The 21,707-nt window shown below is 53.3% G+C and overlaps 1 protein-coding gene and 1 long non-coding RNA gene across 2 annotated transcripts in view; one reads left to right on the top strand and one right to left on the bottom strand.

Moving 5' to 3' along the window:
* Positions 1–21,707, bottom strand: part of TTC34 (tetratricopeptide repeat domain 34) — a 35,681-nt gene that overhangs the window by 2,879 nt on the left and 11,095 nt on the right. The window contains exons 3-7 of the mRNA XM_033228632.1: positions 18,885–19,110; positions 17,255–17,459; positions 15,903–16,069; positions 1,279–1,549; positions 251–465 (exon numbers count right to left, since the gene is read on the bottom strand). Coding sequence (XP_033084523.1) covers positions 251–465; positions 1,279–1,549; positions 15,903–16,069; positions 17,255–17,459; positions 18,885–19,110 — 1,084 coding nt within the window. The remainder of the gene's footprint in view (positions 1–250; positions 466–1,278; positions 1,550–15,902; positions 16,070–17,254; positions 17,460–18,884; positions 19,111–21,707) is intronic.
* On the top strand, positions 7,646–8,285 carry LOC117093417. The gene is made up of 3 exons (XR_004441138.1): positions 7,646–7,737; positions 7,888–8,007; positions 8,130–8,285. It is a non-coding gene; the product is annotated as an uncharacterized LOC117093417 (long non-coding RNA).

Below are 21,707 nucleotides of genomic sequence, written 5' to 3'. Positions count from 1 at the left end.
CTTGCACCCAAGTCACCTGTGGCTTATACATCCCATGCAAAGAGGCTGAGACGTCGGTGGGGTTGTAGGGCCAAGGGGGCCAGAGACCGTCTTCCTGGGCCAGAACTGGGTGCCTCCCACCCCACCCCAAACCCAACTGAAAACCCAACCACAGAGACTGAAGAAGGGCTGCTGGGTGGACGGCCCAGGGGTCTCATGCCTGTGTGCTGGGGAGGGTTGGGGTGGGAGATCGGTGGGGTTCTTTGCGCACCTGGGCAAGGCTCTGCCGCGCTGAGGCCTCCAGGAGATGCAGCAGGCACCTGAGATCCGGGGCATCCACTTCGGCCAGGCCCTGCAGGTCCCGTGCAGCCGCTGGCACGTCTCCATTCTTGAGCCGGAGCAGGCCCAGCCGGGCCCGGGCTGCCTCTGACGTTGGGGCAGCGTGCAGGGCTTTTTCTAGGTGGGTGCCAGCCTCCTCGTAGCTGCCTGTCAGGGATTCAGGAGGGACAGTCAGTGTGTGGGGTGGGGCAGAGATGCAAGAGAGCTCAGACTTGCTGGCCACTCCTTCCCTGCCCTATGCTGGCTTGCGGGGAGGTGACGATGGCTCAGCCCCAGGAAGAAGGAGCTGGGAGCAGAGGTGCACTGTGATTCCAGGCAGGTCACAGGGACTCACCTCTGACCCCACTCCACGATGCTGAACCCCCTCACCATGGACACTACAAGGGGCTGCTTTCTCTCCCAAGCAACTAGAGGCAAACTCTGGGCCTGCTGGAGCAGAGTAGCATGCGGGGAGCAGCCCTGGGGTCCCTGAAGTCCTTGGTGGGCAAATGCAGACCACAGAGAGAGCTCCCCTTTGGAATTAGCGCTGAAATGGTTTCCACATCACCAGGGGGATGTGGAAATCTGCAGGAAAGTCCTGCATGTTGGCACGTGGGGCTTATGACAGTTCCTCCTGGAACAGGGTCTGGCATCCCGTGGGTGCCTGATAAACAACAGCTGGAGGTGCGTGAATCAATGAGGGCGCCGAGGGTCCGAGACCTTTTATGGACCAAGATCATGCCTCGGTTTCTCCTCCATTGCAAGCAAAGAGCCAGCCGGGTAAAGAGAGGAGAGCCTTTTGAACACCAGGCCTCACACAGGGAGCGGGGCCAGAGGTCATGGGCTTTGGGGTGGAAGGGACCTTGGAAGCTATTGTGGTCCACGTCTCTTTCTTCCATTTTATAGAAAAGGATACAGAGGTCAGAGGAGCAGGGACAGAAACCCAGACCCTGTGTTTCCCACCTTGGGGCTGCCACATACCCCGTGCCATGAGAATGTCCACCAGGAGGAGGTGCCAGTCCAGTTGCCCTGCATCGATTTTGATCAGCGCCTCCCCCACAGCAAGGAGGCCCTGGGTGTCCTTGTCCTCGAGAGGGGCCCCAGTGTCCAGCAGCTGGCTCAGAAGGGCCCGGCAGTGGGAGTAGAGGCGCTGTGTGATGAGAGCCTGGGCTTCCGGCTTCAGAGAGCGGAGCTCAGGGACCACGGTCCTGGGGCCGAGCTTCAGAGCAGAGAGGATGTCGTCTATGGCTTCCTGCAAGGTGGAGGGTGGGTGGGTGCAGAGTTATCCTAGGTAGAGAGACTGGGTGGAGGGTCAGAGTAGGAGGGCTGGGCTCTGTCTTTCTCATTCCCTGATCTTCTCCTTGGGATCCTAGAGGGTCTGAACATCCAGCTTCCTGCCCCTTCCCGCTTTCCTGTGGCTGCAGCCTCCTACCATCCCTCCTGATTCTGGTTAGCATTTGAAAGAACCCAGCTCGCTGACCTTGACCCTGAAAGTTGTCAGGCCCAGAACCCCTTTTCTGAGGCCAAATACTGCTAATCTCCATCTCCTGAGGCTGCCTGTGGTCTGCGAGCCCTCCCTGGGTCCCTCGCTCTCCCAGCTTGTAGCTGGCTCCCTCCATGCCTGTCCCTCCCCACAGAGGCATCTGTCACCTGCCAGCAGGGATGCTGGATCTCCGTGGGGTATCCGGGTGCTCCTCCCAGTGTGTGTGGCCTTGGGGACTCCAGAAGTGTAGAAAGCCCAGTTACTGCCCTCCCACAACTCCCAGGAGCAGCGGAAGGAGGGTGCCCAGCCCATCTGGTGCACAATACAAGGCAGGACACAGAGTGGCAGCCAGTTGGGGCAGAGGTCAGAGGTCTGCCAAGGGAGAGATCAGGGTGGAGCCGGCCAAGGCACACCCTGAGGGAGAGCCTGCAGGGTGCAGAAGTGGACTTGGGCTGGTGCCTGAGGCTGGTGGGCACGTGGGTAGGAGAGCCGAGCACTGGGCATGCCATCTGGAGGCGGGGAGGGAGAAGAGGTTTGCAGAGACCCTGACCACACACGGGAAGCCAGGGCAGAGGCTGGGCCTGTTCAGAGGAGTGCTGGTGATCAGTGGATTGATCAGGATAAGTCATTTGTGTCTGACCTTTGACCTGGCCATCAGCAGGGGACCACTAGAGCCTCTTCAAGGCTCTCCTCTGCCTATCGGTTCTCCGGGTGTCCTATTTGCTTGTTTGCTTGTTTCTTTCTTTCTTGTTTTTTTATTTTTATTTTTTATTTGTATTTTGAGATGGAGTCTTGCTGTGTCACCCAGGCTGGAGTGCAGTGGTGCAATTTCGGCTCACTGCAACCTCCACCTCCCAGGTTCAAGCAATTCTCCTGCCTCAGCCTCCTGAGTAGCTGGGATGACAGGTGTACCACCATCATGCCCAGCTAATTTTTGTGTTTTTAATAGAGACGGGGTTTCACCGGGTTGTCCAGGCTGGTCTCGAACTCCTGATCTCAAGTGATCCACCTGCCTCGGCCTCCCAAAGTGCTAGGATTATAGGTGTGAGCCACTGCACCTGGCCCTAACTATGCCTCTTTATATTATCTTTCTAGCAATTGCCTTGCAGATTACAATATGTAGCCTTACAGCTATGAACAAGCCCCCAGCTCCCAGGTGAGCACCCTACCACAGTCTATGTACAGTTGCTATGGTGCCACTTTACCTAAAATGTGAGATCCCCACAGCAGTAACTTCCATTGTCCCACAGTTTGTGTTATTGTTGTCATACACTGAGCAATACATTTCCTCATATAGTGCATTCTTTCAAGTTAATTAATCATATGTATATTTTGAGACAGGGTCTCTCTCTGTTGCCCAGGCTGGAGTGCAGTGGTGTGATCTTGGTTGACTGCAACCTTGAACTCCTGGGCTTAAGTGATCCTCCCACCTCTGCCTCCTGAGTAGCTGGGACCACAGGTGCATGCCACCACACCCAGCTAATTTTAAAAACTTTTTTTAGAAATGGGGTCTTGATATATTGCCTAGGCTGGTATCAAACTCCTGTCAAGTGATCCTCCCACCTTGGCCTCCCAAAGTGCTGGGATTACAGATGTGAGCCACCACACCAAGCCTATTTTTAATTTAGATAGCTTTGTTCAAAGCAATTAAAAGAAGAAATAAATACATCCTTTTGTATTTGCAGATGCTTTTCATTTCTTCCAGCAGAGAATTTCTATCAGGCATCTGTTCTCTTCAATTTCACCACCTTCCCTCAGGATCTGCTGTGGTGCCGTTCAATGATGACAGATCTCTCAGTTTCCATTTGTGTAACGGGTCTTTAATTTCACCCTCGTTTCTGAAGGACATTTTAACAATATGGGTAATTCTGGATTGGTACTTTTTGCTTTTAGTGCTTTAAAGGTGCTGTCCCACTGTCTTCTGGATTCCATTGCTTCCGGGACAAACCTGCTGTCACTCACATTGCTGTATGTCATTTGCTCACTCTGGTTGCTTTTAAGATGTTCTCTTTATCTTTTGTTTTCAGGAACTTGACCAAGATGTGCCTTCTTAGGGGTGGTTCTCTTTGTGCTTTTCCTCTCGGGATTTGTTGAGCGTCTTGGGAATTTTTCTGCTGTTATTTCTTCAAGTACCTGTATATATTTGCCCCATTCATTCTCCATATCCTCTGGGAGTCCAATCACACGTATGCTAGATGGCCTGAAATTGTCCCACTGGTCGCTGAAGTTTTCTTCATTTATTTTTTTAATTTTTAAAAGTTTTTTAGAGGTCAGGTGCAGTGGCTCACACCTGTAATCCCAGCACACTGGGAGGCCGAGGTGCACGGATCCAGAGGTCAGGAGATTGAGACCATCCTGGCCAAGATGGTGAAACCTCGTCTCTACTAAAAATACAATAAAAATACAAAAATTAGCTGGGCATGGTGGCACATGCCTGTAGTCCCAGCTACTCAGGAAGCTGAGGCAGGAGAATTGGTTGATCCCAAGAGGCAGAAGTTGCAGTGAGCTGAGATCGTGCCACTGCACTCCAGCCTAGGCAGCAGAGTGAGACTCCATCTCTTCTAAAAAAAATTTCTTTTCTTTTTTTTTTTTTTTGAGAGGGAGTCTCACTCTGTCGCCCAGGCTGGTCTCAAACTCCTGGGCTCAAGTGATGCTGCCATTTCACCCTCCCAAATTACTGGAATTACAGGTGTGAGCCATGATGCTCAGTTCAGCTCTCATCATTTGAAACAGAGTTTTGTTTTTTGTTTTTTTCCCTGCTGTTCCTTAGATTGGATAGTTTTCTTTGGTCTATCCTCGAGTTCACTAGTCCTTGGCAGTTTCCGATCTGCTGATATGCCTGCCTGGTGAGTTTTTAATTCCAGATATTCTGCTTTTCAGCTCTAGGATCTCCACTTGATTATTAGTTTTGTTTTTTTTTTTTCTTCATTCCTCTGCTATGATTCTCCATCAGCTCACTCATTATAGCAAACAGTTTTTTTACATGTTTATGTTGCTGCTTTTAAAAGCCCCTGTGTGTAAATTCCAAACATCTAAGCCATCTCAGGGTCTGTTTCTATGAAGTGCTTCTTCTCTTATTATTGGTCCCATTTCCCTGGTTCTCTGCGTGCCTAGCAGTTCTTGGTTTTGTGCTGGGCTCTGTGTCTGGCATGTGGGAGACAGGGCTGTGGTGCTGTCCTGCAAGAGGGCTGATTGCGCTCTGGTGGGCAGGTAGATTACTGGTGGATCATTCTGGCCCTGCTAGGCTTTATCTTGTACTTTGTTAGGGGAGGATTATTTTTTGAACTTAGTCCTAAAGTATAATCTTAATTTTAGGGTGTGACCTTTCTGGAGTCTCAACTGAGTGCCCAAGATGTTCAGAAAAGCCTCTCTGCACTGGCTGGGTTAGAATTCCAGCGTCTCCCAGCCCTGCCTGACCCTGGTACCCCCATTCAGCTCTTGGCCCCACAACAGGTGGTCACTGCTGGGCAGCTGAGTCTTGCCCCCTGCCTGTGCAGCCCAGGCTGCAGACAAGGACCTGTGGAGAATTCCATGGACACATAGATACCCCTTCCCCACACAGCCCCTCTCCTCCTCTCCCCTCCATTGCCCTCGATGCAAATTCCAGCCACATAGCAGGCTGGGATGTCAATCTCTGTCCCCACAGCTCAGAAATCCACTGCCGCCCTCCATGGGCAGCGGCAGAAATGTCTCCCCAGGCAGGGAACCAGGGTGCGTGGTGCCTGCCTCCTGTGGCCTCCTGTCTCTCAGGGTCGCAGCTCTTTGCTGCCTGTTGTTTGGTGTCTGGAAACATTTGCTCATGCATTATATCCAGTTTATACAGCTGTCAAGAGCCTGGAATGGCACCCCACATCCTCAGGGGAGCGTCTTACAGCCTGGAACAAAACCCCACGCCGTCAGGGGAGCATTGTACAGCCTGGAATGGCATCCACACCTGCAGGTGAATGTGTGACAGCCTGAAACAGCGTTCTCCAACCCCAGGTGAGGATTTGACAACCTGGAATAGAACCGCACACCCGCAGGTGAACATCGGACAGCCTGGAACGGCACCGCACACTCCCGCGTGAGCATCTGACAGCCTGGAAGGGCATCGCACATGCCCCGGTCAACATCTGACAGCCTGGAAGGGCACCACCACACTTAGGTGAGAATTTGATAGGCTGGATCGACCCTTGAACCTTCAGGTGAGCATCTGACAGGCTGGAACGGCACCCTTCATGTTCAGGTGAGTATCTGACAGTTTTAAACGGCACCCCACACCCCCAGGTAAGCATCTGACAGCCTGGAACGGTACCCCACACCTCCAGGTAAGCACCTGAAAGCCTGGAACCGCAGATCACATGTTCAGGGGAACATTGTAAGCCTGGAATGGCACCGCAATCCCCAGGTGAGCATCTGACAGCCTAGAACAGCACCCTGCATCACCCAGTGAGAATCTGACAGCCTGGAGCAGCACCACCCCCCCCCAGGTGAGCATCTCACAGCCTGGAAGAGCACCCCACCTCAGGTGAGCATTTGACAGCATGGAACAGGAAGCAGCCACACCCCACAGGTGAGCACCTGACAGCAGGAAAAGCACCCTCCTCCCCGGTGCGCATCAGACAGCCTGGAACGGCATCACCACCTGCAGGTGAGCAGCTGGTACCTGGAACGGCACCCCACACTTCCAGGGGAGCATCAGACAGCCTGGAACTGCACCCCCACCTTTGTGTGAGCATCTTACAGCCTGAAATAGCATCCATGCCCACAATTGTGTGTGTAGCAGCCTGAAACTGCATTCTCCAACCCCAGGTGAGCTTGTGACAATCTGGAACAGGACCCCACCATCCCAGGTGAGCATCTCACCGTGTAAAACAGCACCCTCCACCCCAGGGGATCATTTGACAGCCAAGAATGGCACACCACACAGCCAGGTGAGCATCTGACAGCCTAGATGGCACCAGCACACTTAGCTGAGCATCTGACAGCCTGGATCAGCACTTCAGGTGAGTGTCTGACAGCCCGGAACAGCACCCCACACCCCCAGGTGAGTATGTGACAGCTTGGACCATCACCCCACACCCCAGGAGAGGATCTGACAGCCTGGGAAGGCACTCCCACACCCAGGTGAGCATCTGAAACCCTACAGCATCACCCCCCACCAACCTTCAGGTGATTATCTCACAGCCGGAAAACCAGCCTCCACCACCAGGTGACCATCAGACAGCCTGGAATGGTACCACCACTTAGGTGAGCCTCTGACGGACTCAAGCAACCCACATCTTCAGTGAGTAGCTGAGAACCTAAATCGGCACCTTACACTCAGGTGAGCATCGGAAAGCCTGAAGCAGCACCCCCCCCCCCACCTCTAAGTGAGCATCTGATGGCCTGGAACAGCGCCCACACCCCCAGCTGAGCATCTGACCGCATGGAATGTCATCCTCACCTCCAGGGAGCATCCGACAGCCTGGAACAGTATTTTCCAGCCCCAGGTGAGTATCTGACAACCTGGAACAGAACCCCACTCTTTCAGGTGAGGATCCGACCGCATACAACAGCACCCTCCACCCCCAGGTGAGCATCTGACAGCCGGAACAGCATCCACAGCCCCAGGTGAGCATGTGGCACCCGAAAGGGCAGCGCACGCCCCCAGGTGAGCACCAGACAGCATTGAATGGCTCCCCACACAGCAAAATGAGCCTCTGATGGCCTGGAACAGAACCCCACGTCCCCACATGAGCATCTGACAGCATGGGACGGCACCCCACACCCCCAGGTGAGTATCTGAATGCCTGGAGCAGCACCCACGCCCCCAGGTGAGCTTCTGTAAACCTGAAACAGCACCCTGCACGCGCAGAGGAGCATCTGACAGCCTGGAACGGCTCCCCTACACCCAGGTGTGCATCTGTCAGCCTGAAACAGCACCCTCCACCACCAGATGAGCATCTGACAACTGGAAACTGCACCACACACCCAAGGTGGGCATCCCATGGCATGGGACAGCACCCCACCCACAGGTGATCTCACTGCCTGAAACAAACCCACCGTGAGCCTCTGACAGCACAGAACAGCACCCCACAGCCCCAGGTGATCATTGGACAGCCAGGAACGACAACTCACATCCCCAGGTAAGCGTCTGACAGCCTACAACGGCACCTGCATACCTAGGTGAGAATCTGAAAGCCTGATCGACGTTCGAACCTTCGGGTGAGCATCTGACAGCCTACAGCAGCAGTGACCGCACCCAGGTGAGGATGCTCCCCTGAGGTTGGGCGTCCCATTCCAGGCTGTCAGATCGTCCCCTGGGGATGGAAGGTGCCACTGTAGAGGCTTTTGGATGTTCACATGGGGATGAATGACGGTGTTTCAGGTTATCAGATGCTCACCTGGGAACGCATGGAACGGAACCCACAACTTCACATAAGCATCTGACAGGTGGGAAAAAGCTCCCTGCCCTCAGGTGAGTTCCTGACAGCCTGGAACAGCACCCCACAACGGCAGGTGAGCATCTGACAGCCTGGAACAGCACCCCACAATGGCAGGTGAGCATCTGACAGCCTGGAACAGCACCCCACAACGGCAGTGAGCATCTGACAGCCTGGAACAGCACCCCACAACGGCAGGTGAGCATCTGACAGCCTGGAACAGCACCCCACAACGGCAGGTGAGCATCTGACAGCCTGGAACAGCACCCCACAACGGCAGGTGAGCATCTGACAGCCTGGAACAGCACCCCACAACGGCAGGTGAGCATCTGACAGCCTGGAACAGCACCCCACAACGGCAGGTGAGCATCTGACAGCCTGGAACAGCACCCCACAACGGCAGGTGAGCATCTGACAGCCTGGAACAGCACCCCACAACGGCAGGTGAGCATCTGACAGCCTGGAACAGCACCCCACAACGGCAGGTGAGCATCTGACAGCCTGGAACAGCACCCCCAACGGCAGGTGAGCATCTGACAGCCTGGAACAGCACCCCACAACGGCAGGTGAGCATCTGACAGCCTGGAACAGCACCCCACAACGGCAGGTGAGCATCTGACAGCCTGGAACAGCACCCCACACGGCAGGTGAGCATCTGACAGCCTGGAACAGCACCCCACAACGGCAGGTGAGCATCTGACAGCCTGGAACAGCACCCCACAACGGCAGGTGAGCATCTGACAGCCTGGAACAGCACCCCACAACGGCAGGTGAGCATCTGACAGCCTGGAACAGCACCCCACAACGGCAGGTGAGCATCTGACAGCCTGGAACAGCACCCCACAACGGCAGGTGAGCATCTGATAGCCTGGATAGGCACCCCACAACGGCAGGTGAGCATCTGACAGCCTGGATAGGCACTCCACACAGCCAGGTGAGCAGCTAAAAGCCTGGAATGGAACCCCCACATGCAGGTGAGCATCTGACAGCCTGGAACAGTACCCTAAAACTTTGGGTGAGGATCTGATAGCTTGGAAGAGCAGTGCCTACCCAGTTAGCATCAGACAGCACACAGCAGCACCCCCAATCCCAAGGTGACCATCTGGCAGTGTGAAACAGCACCCCACACCCCCAGATGAGCGTCTGAAAGCCTAAAACAAGCCCCTGCCTGAGATGAGCATCTGACAGCCTTGAACTCCAGGCCCACCACCAGGTGAGCATATGATAGCCTGGAACAGCACCACACAACCCCAGGTAAGATTCCAGCAGCATGGAACAAGACCACTGCCCCCAGGTGAGCATCTGACAGCCTGGGAAAGCACCGGCTTCCAGGTGAACATCCGATAGCCTGGAACAGAACCCCAGTTCTCTAAGTAAGCATCTGACAGCACAGAACAGCACCCTCACCCCCAGGGGAGGATCTGACAACCTAGAACAGCACCCTCACCCCAAAGTGGGCATCTGGCAGCGTAAAACAGCACCTCTACTGGCAGATGAGCATCCGACAGCCTGGGGCAGCACCCCTCACCCCCAGGGAAGCATCTGACAGCCTGGAGCAGCACCCCACACCCCCAGGGAAGCATCTGACAGCCTGGAGCAGCACCCCACACCCCCAGGGGAGCATCTGACAGCCTGGAGCAGCACCCCACACCCCCAGGGGAGCATCTGACAGCCTGGAGCAGCACCCCACCCCCCAGGGGAGCATCTGACAGCCTGGAGCAGCACCCCACACCCCCAGGGGAGCATCTGACAGCCTGGAGCAGCACCCCACACCCCCAGGGGAGCATCTGACAGCCTGGAGCAGCACCCCACACCCCCAGGGGAGCATCTGACAGCCTGGACAAGTCCTGCCCCCAGGTTAGTGTCTGAATTCCTGGAATATGCGCTCTCCTTTTCCACCAGGTGAGCATCTGACTGCCTGGAAGAAGCATGTTACCTGGAGTGAAACCAAGGCTCAGAGACAGGACAGGGTTGTTGGCCAAGAGGAGTGGCCCGCTGCTAAGCCCCAGTGCTGACTCAGCGCTCACAGCCTCAAGCCTGTGCCATGTCCTCCTCTCAGGGTGAAGAGGCAGAGGGCATGGGGGAGGCGCAGCATCGGCCCACATCCTGGATGTGCAAGTTCACAGGCATGATGGGGTGAGGGGCTCCTGCTCCTACCGTCACTCCCACATGCCAGCCCTCTGACGTCCTGGCTGACTTTCCCTGCCTCTGGTCCTGTGGCCCTGGACAGAGCGGGAGGAAGGGACAGGATCCCGTGGTACCCCTTGGAGGAGGTTCCAGCACCTGTAGGCAGGTTTCCAAGGATCCCTTGTGGCCACATCCAGCTGTTAAATGGGCGTGTCCCTGCCAGCCACAGATGTCTGTCCAGTGCAGGAAAGGGCAGGCAGAGAGCTGGCTCCCAGCCCCGAATGCATGTCTCCCTCCCTGGGGCCCAGCCTGGCATGGAAGTCAGGCCTGCCAGTGGGATTGGGGGAAACTTGGTGCCCTGGGCTGGCAGCCCGCCCTGCAGCAGCAAGCATGGCCTCTGGAGACTGTCGTCCCCCTGGCCTCTAGGATTGCTTCTCCTTGCTTCCTGGAACTCCAGCCCTGAAGAAAATCAGAAACCCTGGGAGGCACATTGCCTCTGTGCTGTGCTTTCACCCAGCAAAGCATCAGGGCAGACAGCCAATTTCAACACTGCTCTTGGCTGGAAAGTGTCCTTGTCTCTGGCAGCCTCCAGCGAGAAAGTACAGGGCCCTGGAGCTGTGACTGCCTCAGGGCAGGTCTCCTTTGTGACAGCCTCTTGTCATGGGCCTGGGAGTGGAGCCCTCCTGCCCCTGCCCTGCATCCTGTTGAGTCGACAGCTCAGGCTGGTACCCAAGACCATGGCCAGCAGATCACAGAGGACATCCCTTTTGTCCTGGGTGTTTATGGGCTGGAGGAACCACTGTTCAGCCACATCTCTCCCGCCCCACCTGCATTCACCCGAGGTTGATGGGAGCACTGTGGGGGGAGACAGGCAGGGGAGGGGCCGGGCAGCACCTGGCACATCCCCAGGGTGCCTCCTCTGATCCCCAGGAGGGGCAGCACCCACCCTCCTCTTTCTCCAATTTGTTTTTATTATGGTTAAATATACATAACATAACATTTACCATCTTAATTATCTTTATGTGTACACTGTGGTGGCATTTAATACATTCCTCATGTTGTGCGGCCGTCACCACTATCCCTTTCCAGAACTAGCTCATCTTCCCAAAGTGAAACTCTGTCCCCATTAAATACTCTCCACTCCCCTCCCCCAGTCCCAGGCACCCACCATTCTGGTTTCTGTCTCTGTGATTCAATGACTCTAGGAATCTCATAGAAGGAAATCACACAGTGTTTGTCCTTTTGTGGTGGCTGCTTATTTCACTGAGCACAATGTCCTCGAGGTTCGTCCATGTTGTAGTGTGTACCGGGATTCCCTTCCTTTTTAAGGCTGAATAATTCCCCATTGTATGGATAGAACATGTTTGGCTTATCCACCCATCCATCGGTGGACACTTGGGTGCCTTCCACATCCAAGCTCTTGTGAACAATGATGCCATCTATGAACATGGTGTACAAATGTCTCTAAAAGACCCTGCCTCCATTTCTTTTGGATGTAGACCCAGATGTGGAATTGCTTGATCATATGGTAGGTCTATTCTTTTTTTGGAGCTGGAGTCTCACTTTGTTGCCCAGGCTGGAATGCAGTGGTGTGATCTTGGCTCACTGCAACTTCCGCCTCCTGGGTTCAAGCAATTCTCCTGCCTCAGCCTCCCGAGTAGCTGGAACAACAGGCATGCGCCGCCACACCTGGCTAATTTTTGTATTTTTATTAGAGAAGGGGTTTCACCGTGTTAGCCAGGATGGTCTTGATCTCCTGACCTTGTGATCTGCCTGCCTTGGCCTCCCAAAGTGCTGGGATGACAGGTGTGAGCCACCGCACCCAGCTGGTAGTTCTATTTTTAGCTTTTTGGGAAATGGCCATCCTGTTTTCCATAGCTGCTGCACCATTTTACCTTCCCACCAACAGTGAAGAAGGTTCCAGTTTCTTCACATCCTCACTAGTGCTTGTTATTTTCTTTTTAAAAACCTCGTAGTAGCCATCCTGATAGGCGTGAGGCATATCTCGTCATTTTGATTTGTGCTTCCCTGATGATTGGTGATGTCCGGCATCTTTTCATGTGCTTATTGTCCATTTGTATATCTTTTTCTGGGAAATGTCTGTTTAAGTCCTTTGCTCATTTCTGAATTGGGATTTTGCCTTTATTGTTGTTGAGTTTTAGGACTTCTCTGTGTATTCTGGAAATTCCTTATCAGATATGTGACTTGCAAATATTGTGGTTTTCTTCCATCCTGTCAGTTGCCTTTTTACTCTGTTATAATAGTGTCCTTTGGTGGACAAAAAAATTAATTTTCATGAAATCCAACTTTATTTTTTCTTTTGCTGCCTGTGCCTTTGGTGTTGTAGCCCAGAAGTCATCGCCAAATCCAACATTGTGAAGCCTCCCCCTGTGCTTACTTCTAAGAATTTTATAGTTTTAGGTCTTTGATCCATTTTGAATTAATTTTTGTATGTGGTGTTAGGAAAGAGTCCAACTTCATTCTTTTGCATAGTTTTCCCTGCAACATTTGTTGAAAAGACCGTCCCTTCCCCATTGAATGGTCTTGGTCAAATCATTTGACCGTATATGGGTGGGTTCATTTCTCGACTCTCTATTCTGTTCCATTGGTCTCTGTGTCTGTTTTTGTGCCAGTACCACACTGTTTTGATCACTGTAGCTTTGTAGTAAGTTTTGAAATCAGGAAGTGTGAGTCCTCCAGCTTGTTGGTTCTTTTTCAGGATTGTTTCGGCTGTTTGGAATCCCCTGAGATTCCACAGGAATTTTAGAATTTATCTTTTCTGCTTCTGTAAAAAGCATTATTGAGATTTTGACAGAGATTGCATTGAATCAGTTGGGTAATACTGACATCTTACCAACATGAAGTCTTCTAATACATGAACGTGGAATGTGTTTCCTTTGTTTATGTCTTCTTTAATTTCTTTCAGCAATGTTTTGTAGTTTTCACTGCACAAATCTTTCACCTCATTGGTTAATTCCTAAGTATTTTATTCTTTTTAATGCTATTGTAGATGGAATTATAGCTGACTCTCGAACATGGGTTAAAACTATGTGGATCCACTTTATGTGAATTTTTTTCAATAAATACAGTCAGCCTTTCATATTGGTGGGTTCCGAATCCACAGTCAAATGCAGATCAATTCTTGCAATGTGAAACCCACGTATACGAAGGGCCAACTTTTCATATCTAGGGGTTGGGGTTTCCACAGGGCTGACTGTAGGACTTCAGTATGTGGGGATTTTGGTATCTGAGGGTTGTCCTGGAACCAATCCCACGTGGATACCAAGTGGTGACTGTATTTTCTTAATTCCCTTTTTAGATTATTCATTATTAATGTATAAAAAAGGAACTGATTTTTGTGTTGCCTTCATATCCTGCTACTTTGCTAAATTCATTTATTAGTTCTAACAGGTTTGTGTGTGTGTGTGTGTGTGTGTGTGTGTGTGTGTGTAATCTTTAGGAATTTCTACATATAAGATCCGAGAACAGAGATAATTTTATTTTTCTTTCAAATTTGGATGCTTGGTAATTTTTTTCTTGCCTAATTATTCTGGCTATAACTTCCAGTGCAATGTTGAGTAGAAGTGCAAAAGTGATCATCTTTGCCTTGTTCCTGATCTTAGAGGAAAAGCTTTCCTTTTTCATCAATGAATATGATATTTGCTGTGGGTTTTTCTTATATGGATTTTATATTGAGGCAGTTTCCTTCTCTTCCTAGTTTGTTGAGTGTTCTTATCATAAAAGGGTGTTGAATTTTGTCAAATGCTTTTCTGCATCAGTTGAGATGATCATTTTTTCCCCTTCATTCTGTTAATGTGGTATATTACATTAATTGACATTTGTATGTTGAACCATCCTTGCATTCTAGCAATAAATCCCACTTGTCATGTGTGTCATCCTTTTAACAAATTGCTGAATTTGTTTTGTTAGTATTTTGTTGAGGATTTTTGCCTAAATATTCTTACAGGATAATAGTCTGTAGTTTTCTTGTAGTGTCTTTGGCTATGGTATCAGGGTAATGCCGGCCTCATAGAATGAGTGAGGAAGTGTTCCTTCCTCTTTGATTTTTTGGAAAACTTTGAGGATTGGTGTTAGTTCTTTAAAAGTTTGGTGGAATTCACCAGTGAAACCATCAGGTCCTGGCCTTTTCTTTGTTGGGAGATTTTTGAGTACTGAGTCAATCTTTTCACTAGTTATAGGTCTATTCAGATCTTCTGTTTCTTCATGATTTAGTCTTGGTGGGTTTTGTGTTTCTAGGGATTTGTCCATTTCATCTAGATTAGCTGATTTGTTGGCTTACAATTGTTCCTATTACTATCTTATAATTCTTTTTATTTCTGTAGCATTGGTAATAATAACCTCATTTTCATTTCTGATTGTCATAATTTGAGTTTTCTCTTTCTTAGTCCACCTGGCAAAAAGTTGGTCAAATTTTATCTTTTCAAGGAACAAACTTTTGTTTTCATTGATTTTCTCTATTCTCGATCCTCTGTTTTGTTGATCTCTGCTGTAATCTCTCTCTGTTTCTTTTTCGTTCTATTCATGTGTTCTTTTTCTAGTTTCTTAAGTTGTAAAGTTAGATTGCCGATTTGAGATCTTTCTTGTTTTTTAATGGAAGCATTTACAGCGATACATTTCCCCCTCAGCACTGCTTTCCCTGTGTTTCATAATTTGGGGTGTGTTGTTTTCATTTTCACTTGTCTCTAAGCATTGTCTAACTTCTCATGTGATTTCTTCTGTGATCCATTGGTTGTTTAGCCCCCTCCTCCTTTTACAGAGGAGGAAACTGAGGCCTGGGGAGGTGAAATGATTCAGCTGAGGTTGCTTAGCTGGACCCAACTCTTTTGGGCTCCAGGGACAGTGTTCAGGGCAGCAGACCTGGGCTGAGCACACAGGTCCAGTGTGAGTCCCTCAGAGTCAGACCACACAGAATGCAGTGCAGTTGCAAGCAAGGAATGCTCATAATCAAACAGAACAGAAACTGTCTTCCAGCACACAGGCCTCCCCCAGCTGAATGGGATCTGTCTTCTTGCCATTGCCCCTCTCCCAACTTTTATTTTAAATTGGAGCAGTTTCTGCAGAAGAAAGTCTTAAATGCATAGATACCGAACTTAAAGAGCGAGTAAATGAAGCTCAGATCAGGGTCCAGGGGCTGAATCCCCACACCTGTCTGTGGCAGACATGGCTGACCAAGGCCAGCACTTACTCCAAAACCCTCTCAACACTGGGGCCAGGCAGCCCCACCAACGCAGCCGAGGGAACACCTCCTGGCCAACAGCCCTAGAGGGACCCCTGCATGCACTGAGCATTATTTAAGCTGGGGAGGACCCCTAGTACCTCTGAAGGCTCGCACGTCTATCCATGCAGACTGAGGCTGGGAGGACGAAAGGGCAGGATTCCCAGAAACTGGGTTTGTGGGGACCAGGCTCCCATGAGCCACAGTACAGGTGGGGATGGGAACATAAGTTTTGATGGGCATCTCGCTGCTCAGGACGGCCTCCTGGCTCCATCTCTCCTTGGGGTGGAGGAAGGCAACTCCCTGGGTCCCCCATCCCTGTTTGCCCAGGCCCAGGTGGGGAGTGGGGTGGCACCTGCAGCTGGTCTAGGGCCAGGTGCACCAATGCCCGTCCACACAGTGCCTGCACGTTCTCCGGCTCAGCCCGCAGCACTGCGTTGAAGTCGAACATGGCTGTCTTCTTCTGGCCCAGGAACCCATAGCAGCGGGCTCGGGCAAGGAGGGATTCACTTGCCTGGCTTCCTGCAGGAAGATGGCATGGGGTCGGGATGAGCCTGTGCTGAGTCCCTCCCCCAGTGTCCCTCCTGCCCAGCCCGGGGAGAGCAGAGGGTGCATGAGCTTCAGGGCTCACCTTGGGGAGCTCACAGACCACTGGGCACCGAGACACACAGAGACAGTCACGGCAGACCTGGGGGCCTTGGCTTTGGGGCAAGAGGAGCCCCTCCAGGACTGTAGACAGCTGGGGGGCTGCCAAGGGAAGGAGCACTGCAGCTGCCTCTGAGGCCAGGCAAGGGCAGGGGGTCAGGGTCCTGGGGCGGGACCTGGAGTGGCAGCAGCAGGAAGGTGTGAGGCTTGGATATGGGGCAGTCTAGGAGGAGCCCCCTGGATTCTGGGCATAAGAGACCCCTCCCCAAAGAGGTTATCATTATCGTACCCCTTCTGGGTGTCTGTCCGGTGACGGACATGGGACAACATGCCGGGCTGCTCTGGGCTGTGCGCCCACCAACGCATACAGGGCATGCTCCCCGTGCCAGGTTCTGTCCCAGAATGAGCTCTCCGAATCCCACTTCCACCCCACAGAGGCTACTCGGCCATCCCCCTTTGAGAGAGGAGGGTGAGGGGTGCTCACTAAGTGCATGGCCAGGTTCCACGTGGCAGCCTGATCTAGGTCCAGGCTCTCACACTCCCTGTACCCCAGGAGATCCTTGTGAGTCCTGGGAAACATCCCCTTCCCTCCAGACACTTGATCCCACCAAAAAACAGCACTAACTCCAAGAAGCAGGCAGCACCCCATGCTGGGTGTCCCGGGGTGGGGAGCCCAGGTGTGCACGGGAGGAGCTTCAGTCGTTGTTCCTAGGAAGGGCTGAGGGGAGCAGCAACCTCGTCTCCTTGTCATTAACTGGGAAAGGGGCCCTTTCCCCTCAGGGCTGAGGCTTCTGGGACAGCAGCTCAGGCACTAGGCAGGGCACAGCTCAGGTCCCAGCTCAGGCCCCAGGTCGCAGAGGCCGGTCTCAGGCCTTGGTGCACCCACCTTGATGGCGAGATGCCCTCAGCGAGTGGCCCCTGCCCTGTCCACCCCGTGGGTGTTCCTGAGGCCCCTGCACCTGGGGAGCACGCGTGTCCCCACTGTCCAACACAGCAAAAGCTCCCCATGTCTCCTGTGCCCGGCACAAGACTGGGCCCTGGGAGCAGGTGGGCAGCCCCTACCTGCAGCAAAGATGGCCAGAGAGAGGTAGGCGATGGCCTCCTTGGTGTGGTCCCTGCTGTCGGCCCCGCCTGGCCGTGCCCGCAGGATGGCCAGGGCCCTGGCGTGGCAGTGGCCTTGAAGCAGCTGCCGGTCCTCGTGGCAGAAGACGTCCAGGGTGGGATGGAGGCAGGCGGTGTCACCGGACTGGACCAGCTTCTTCACCAACTGCAGGGGTGCCACAGTCACTGCCCACACCCTTGGGACCGATGCCCTGGGGCCCTCTCTGTACCGACGCCCCTGGCCATCCCCCACCCCATCCTCACTGCCCCAGGGTCCATCTGGTGCCAACACCCCCAGCCCCACCCTTGCTGCCCCAGGGCTCACCCAGTGCCAATGCCCCTGGCAATTCCTCACCCCACCCTCTCTGCCTCAGGGTCCACCCAGTGCCACCACCCTGATCATCCCGTACTCCTGCCTCGCTGCCTCCCCCAGCCCCTGGCTGTGACCACACGCCTGGGGGCTTCTCCCTATCTGAGAACTAGGAGGTTGGCTGTGTGTTGCAGCGTGGCCTTTTGAGCCTTTGGGGGCATTTTGTCTCCCCATAGGTGGGGGTCCCACAGCAGGCAGGGACTGTGTCCCCAGCTTGGCGCAGAGGAGTAGGCAGGGAGGGGAGCTGTGAGCCTGCTCTGGGCTGCAGTCGGAGCCGCGTCTGTCTGCTGCATGGCACTGTTGGGCTGGGGCTCTCAGGGTCCTGAGCCTAGGACTTCTCTGTCCCATGGTGGTGGAGACCCCGCCCCAGTGGGCCCACTGGAGCAAGGAATGGGCGTGCCCCCATGAGAAGCAGAGGAAGGGGCTTTTAGGTCAGGAAGAGTCAACAGGCACCAGGGAGTCCTTCAGACGACGCGGAGCAAAAGCCCAGCACGGCCAAGTAGGACCAGGTCTCTGAGCGAGGGGAGACCTCCGCCCCACAACCTCCCCTCCCCGCGGCTCCATCCGAAGGAGGCCCAATGCTGCCCCCTGCTGGCCGCTGGTGGGCACACGGGTTCCCCAAGCTGAGCAAGGAGATCAGAACCCAAACCAGGCCCCAGGGGGAAGAAGGCGCGACAAGGCCCTCACCCCAGGCCCCAACGCCTGAATCCCACCAGAGCGTAACCTTTAGACCCCAGTTCAGACAGGAACCCGGGATAGCACCTGAGGCAGGTGAGGGTCTGCCTTTCCTGGGAGCGGGGGTCTTGGAGGCAGGAAGGGAGGGCCCCTCTGCTACCCTCCCCAAGGCAGGGTTGCATCCAAGCCTGGTTTATGTGAGAGACTTGGAGAGAAGCTCGGCCTGCAGTCGGTTCCTGGCCCTTCTGCTTCATAACCGCAGGGGAAGCAAGTACGACAAAGCAGCTATGCATGCGGGGAATCTGCCGACCCCAGGGACCTGCCCCAGCCGATTTCCATGACGACCCATGGGACCCGGACCCAGATAAGGAGACTGAGCGTCAGACAGGTGAGGGCCTGCAGCAGGTGCAGAGCTGGGGCTGAATGCAGTCGCCTGGTCCAAAGCTCAGACTGCGAGGTCCAGCGCCAAGTCCACCGGAGGCCTGTGCCCTCTTCCCAGCTGGGCCCGTTTCCACCTGCCCTCTCTCACGCTCTGGGCCTCCTCACCTGGTTGGCATCATAGAAAAAGCCCCTCCTCAGCTGCAACAGGGCCAGCCGTGCCAGCACAGGGGCTGCCTGGGGCCTCCGGGAGAGGGCCACCAGCAGGGCCTTGTGTGTCTCCTCCAGGCGGCCCAGGCGGTACAGGGCGTCAGCGGCCAGGAGGCAAGAGGCCTCGTCCTCCGAATCCAGCTCCATCAGCAGTGTGGCCAGCTGGTGCACGCCGCGGGCGTCCCTGTGTGGAGATCAGCTCAGAGGGGCCTGCCCCTTTTGACAACCCCTCCACCTGCCCAGGTGATTGGGCAGTGGGGAAATCCCATCTCCTGCACCTGGCCTGGGCAGCTCCCTCTGGAGGGACCCTCATGCCACGCCATCCCCAGAGGCCAAAGGTGCCCTTCCCATCACGCGGCCCTCACGCCCTCCTTCACCCTTCCCCCACCCTGTGGGAGGTGGGATTGAGGCAGTATAGACAGACAGTGGCAGGGCTGACCCTGAGCAGACCCTGCCTCGGTTTCCTTTTCTGCAAAAGCACAGACGAACAATTTGGTCTTGCTGGGCTCAGGGGTGTGCGTGCAGGCAGAAAAAGAAAACACACGGCTGCATGTGGCACGTTCCTGTGTCCACGTGGGAATGTTAATAAGCGCTCACTGGAAAATGGGGCCAGAGCCTCAAATTTGACAACTCCCAGAGAAAAAATATAAATGCCATCACATAATGAAAGTTCCTCACCACCAGCAAATCAAAGCCATGCAAATCCAACACCTGGAAGGCAGAGGAACTCTGTGTGTGTGTGTGTGTGTGTGTGTGTGGTGTGTTGTATGTGTGGTGTGTATGGTGTGTGTATGGTGTGTTGTGTGTGTGTTATGTATGTGTTGTGTGTGTGTGGTGTGTGTTGTATGTGTGGTGTGTATGGTGTGTGTATGGTGTGTTGTGTGTGTGTTATGTATGTGTGTGTGTGTGGTGTGTGTTGTATGTGTGGTGTGTATGGTGTGTGTATGGTGTGTTGTGTGTGTGTTATGTATGTGTTGTGTGTGTGTTGTATGTGTGGTGTGTATGGTGTGTGTATGGTGTGTTGTGTGTGTGTTATGTGTGTGTGTGTGTGTGGTGTGTGTTGTATGTGTGGGTGTATGGTGTGTGTATGGTGTGTGTGTGTGTTATGTATGTGTTGTGTGTGTGTGTTGTATGTGTGTGTGTATGGTGTGTTGTGTGTGTTATGTATGTGTTGTGTGTGTGTGTGTTGTATGTGTGGTGTGTATGGTGTGTGTATGGTGTGTTGTGTGTGTGTTATGTATGTGTTGTGTGTGTGTGGTGTGTGTTGTATGTGTGGTGTGTATGGTGTGTGTATGGTGTGTTGTGTGTGTGTTATGTATGTGTTGTGTGTGTGTGTGGTGTGTGTTGTATGTGTGGTGTGTATGGTGTGTGTATGGTGTGTTGTGTGTGTGTTATGTATGTGTTGTGTGTGTGTGTTGTGTGTGTGTGGTGTGTGTTGTATGTGTGGTGTGTATGGTGTGTGTATGGTGTGTTGTGTGTGTGTTATGTATGTGTTGTGTTGTGTGTGTGCCTAGGGGTGAAGGTTGACATCAATGACGCCCCCTGTCTCAGTGCTTTTAACTTTGCTGAAACCCCTTCCTGCCACCTCCCAGCAATTAGATGAGGGAAGTCAAAGCAGCTAGGGATTCACCCGCTGGGCTTGGGGCTGGCAAAGAATTTGCAAAATGAGCATCGGGGTGAGTGGGGGATGGGCGGTGGCCAGACTGTGGTGAGGGGAGGGCAGCTCCTGGAGTCAAGGATCCTACAAGTGGCCGTGCTCCCTGACCCAGGAACTGCATGCCTGTCTCCGTCTTAAGGAGAGAACATTCTGGATACAGGACATTACCCACGATGGATTACAGCTAAGAACAAAGGTGCGGTGGCTCACACCTGGAATCCCAGCACTTTGGGAGGCCCAGGTGGGAGGATCACTTGAGGTCAGGAGTTTGAGACCAGCCCGGCCAACATGGTGAAACCCCATCCTACCAAAAATATAAAAATTAGCCGGGCATGGTGGCGCTTGCCTGTGATCCCAGCTACTTGGGAAGCTGAGGCAGGAGAGTGGCTTGAACCCAGGAGGTGGAGGTTGCAGTGAGCCAAGATCGTGCTATTGCACTCCAGCCTGGACAGCAGAGTGAGACTCCATCTCAAAAAACAAAAAACAAAAAACAAACAAACAAAATAAAACAAACGAAACCCAAGACTGCTGGAAGGTGTAGTGGCAGGGGCTCAGGTCAGGGCGGTGCTGACCGAAACACATTTAGCCACAAAGGGAACTGTCATGACCTATTGAGTAAGAAAATTAGCAAATGGGCCGGGCGCGGTGGCTTAAGCCTGTAATCCCAGCACTTTGGGAGGCCGAGACGGGCGGATCACGAGGTCAGGAGATCGAGACCATCCTGGCTAACACGGTGAAACCCTGTCTCTACTAAAAATACAAAAAACTAGCCGGGCGAGGTGGCGGGCGCCTGTAGTCCCAGCTACTCCGGAGGCTGAGGCAGGAGAATGGCGTGAACCCGGGAGGCCGAGCTTGCAGTGAGCTGAGATCCGGCCTCTGCACTCCAGCCTGGGCGACAGAGCGAGACTCCGTCTCAAAAAAAAAAAAAAAGAAAAAGAAAATTAGCAAATGAACCGCATGTCCAGCACAGACTCGGTTTGGTGAACTATTTTATATGCACGAAACGAAAGGCCTGGAAGGAAATGTGAGCCGCGGCTTTTAATTTCTCCTTTCCGTTTCGGGACTGCCGCCCCTACTGTGGAAGCAGCGGAGCTAGACCTGCCTCGGGTGCTTTGGCAGGTTAC

The sequence above is a fragment of the Trachypithecus francoisi genome, unplaced genomic scaffold (genome assembly GCF_009764315.1).
Source record: "Trachypithecus francoisi isolate TF-2019V2 unplaced genomic scaffold, Tfra_2.0 Lachesis_group12, whole genome shotgun sequence".
NCBI lineage: Eukaryota > Metazoa > Chordata > Mammalia > Primates > Cercopithecidae > Trachypithecus > Trachypithecus francoisi.
The sequence above is the reverse complement of the archived record's forward strand: the minus strand, read 5'-3'. Positions and strand labels throughout refer to the sequence as shown.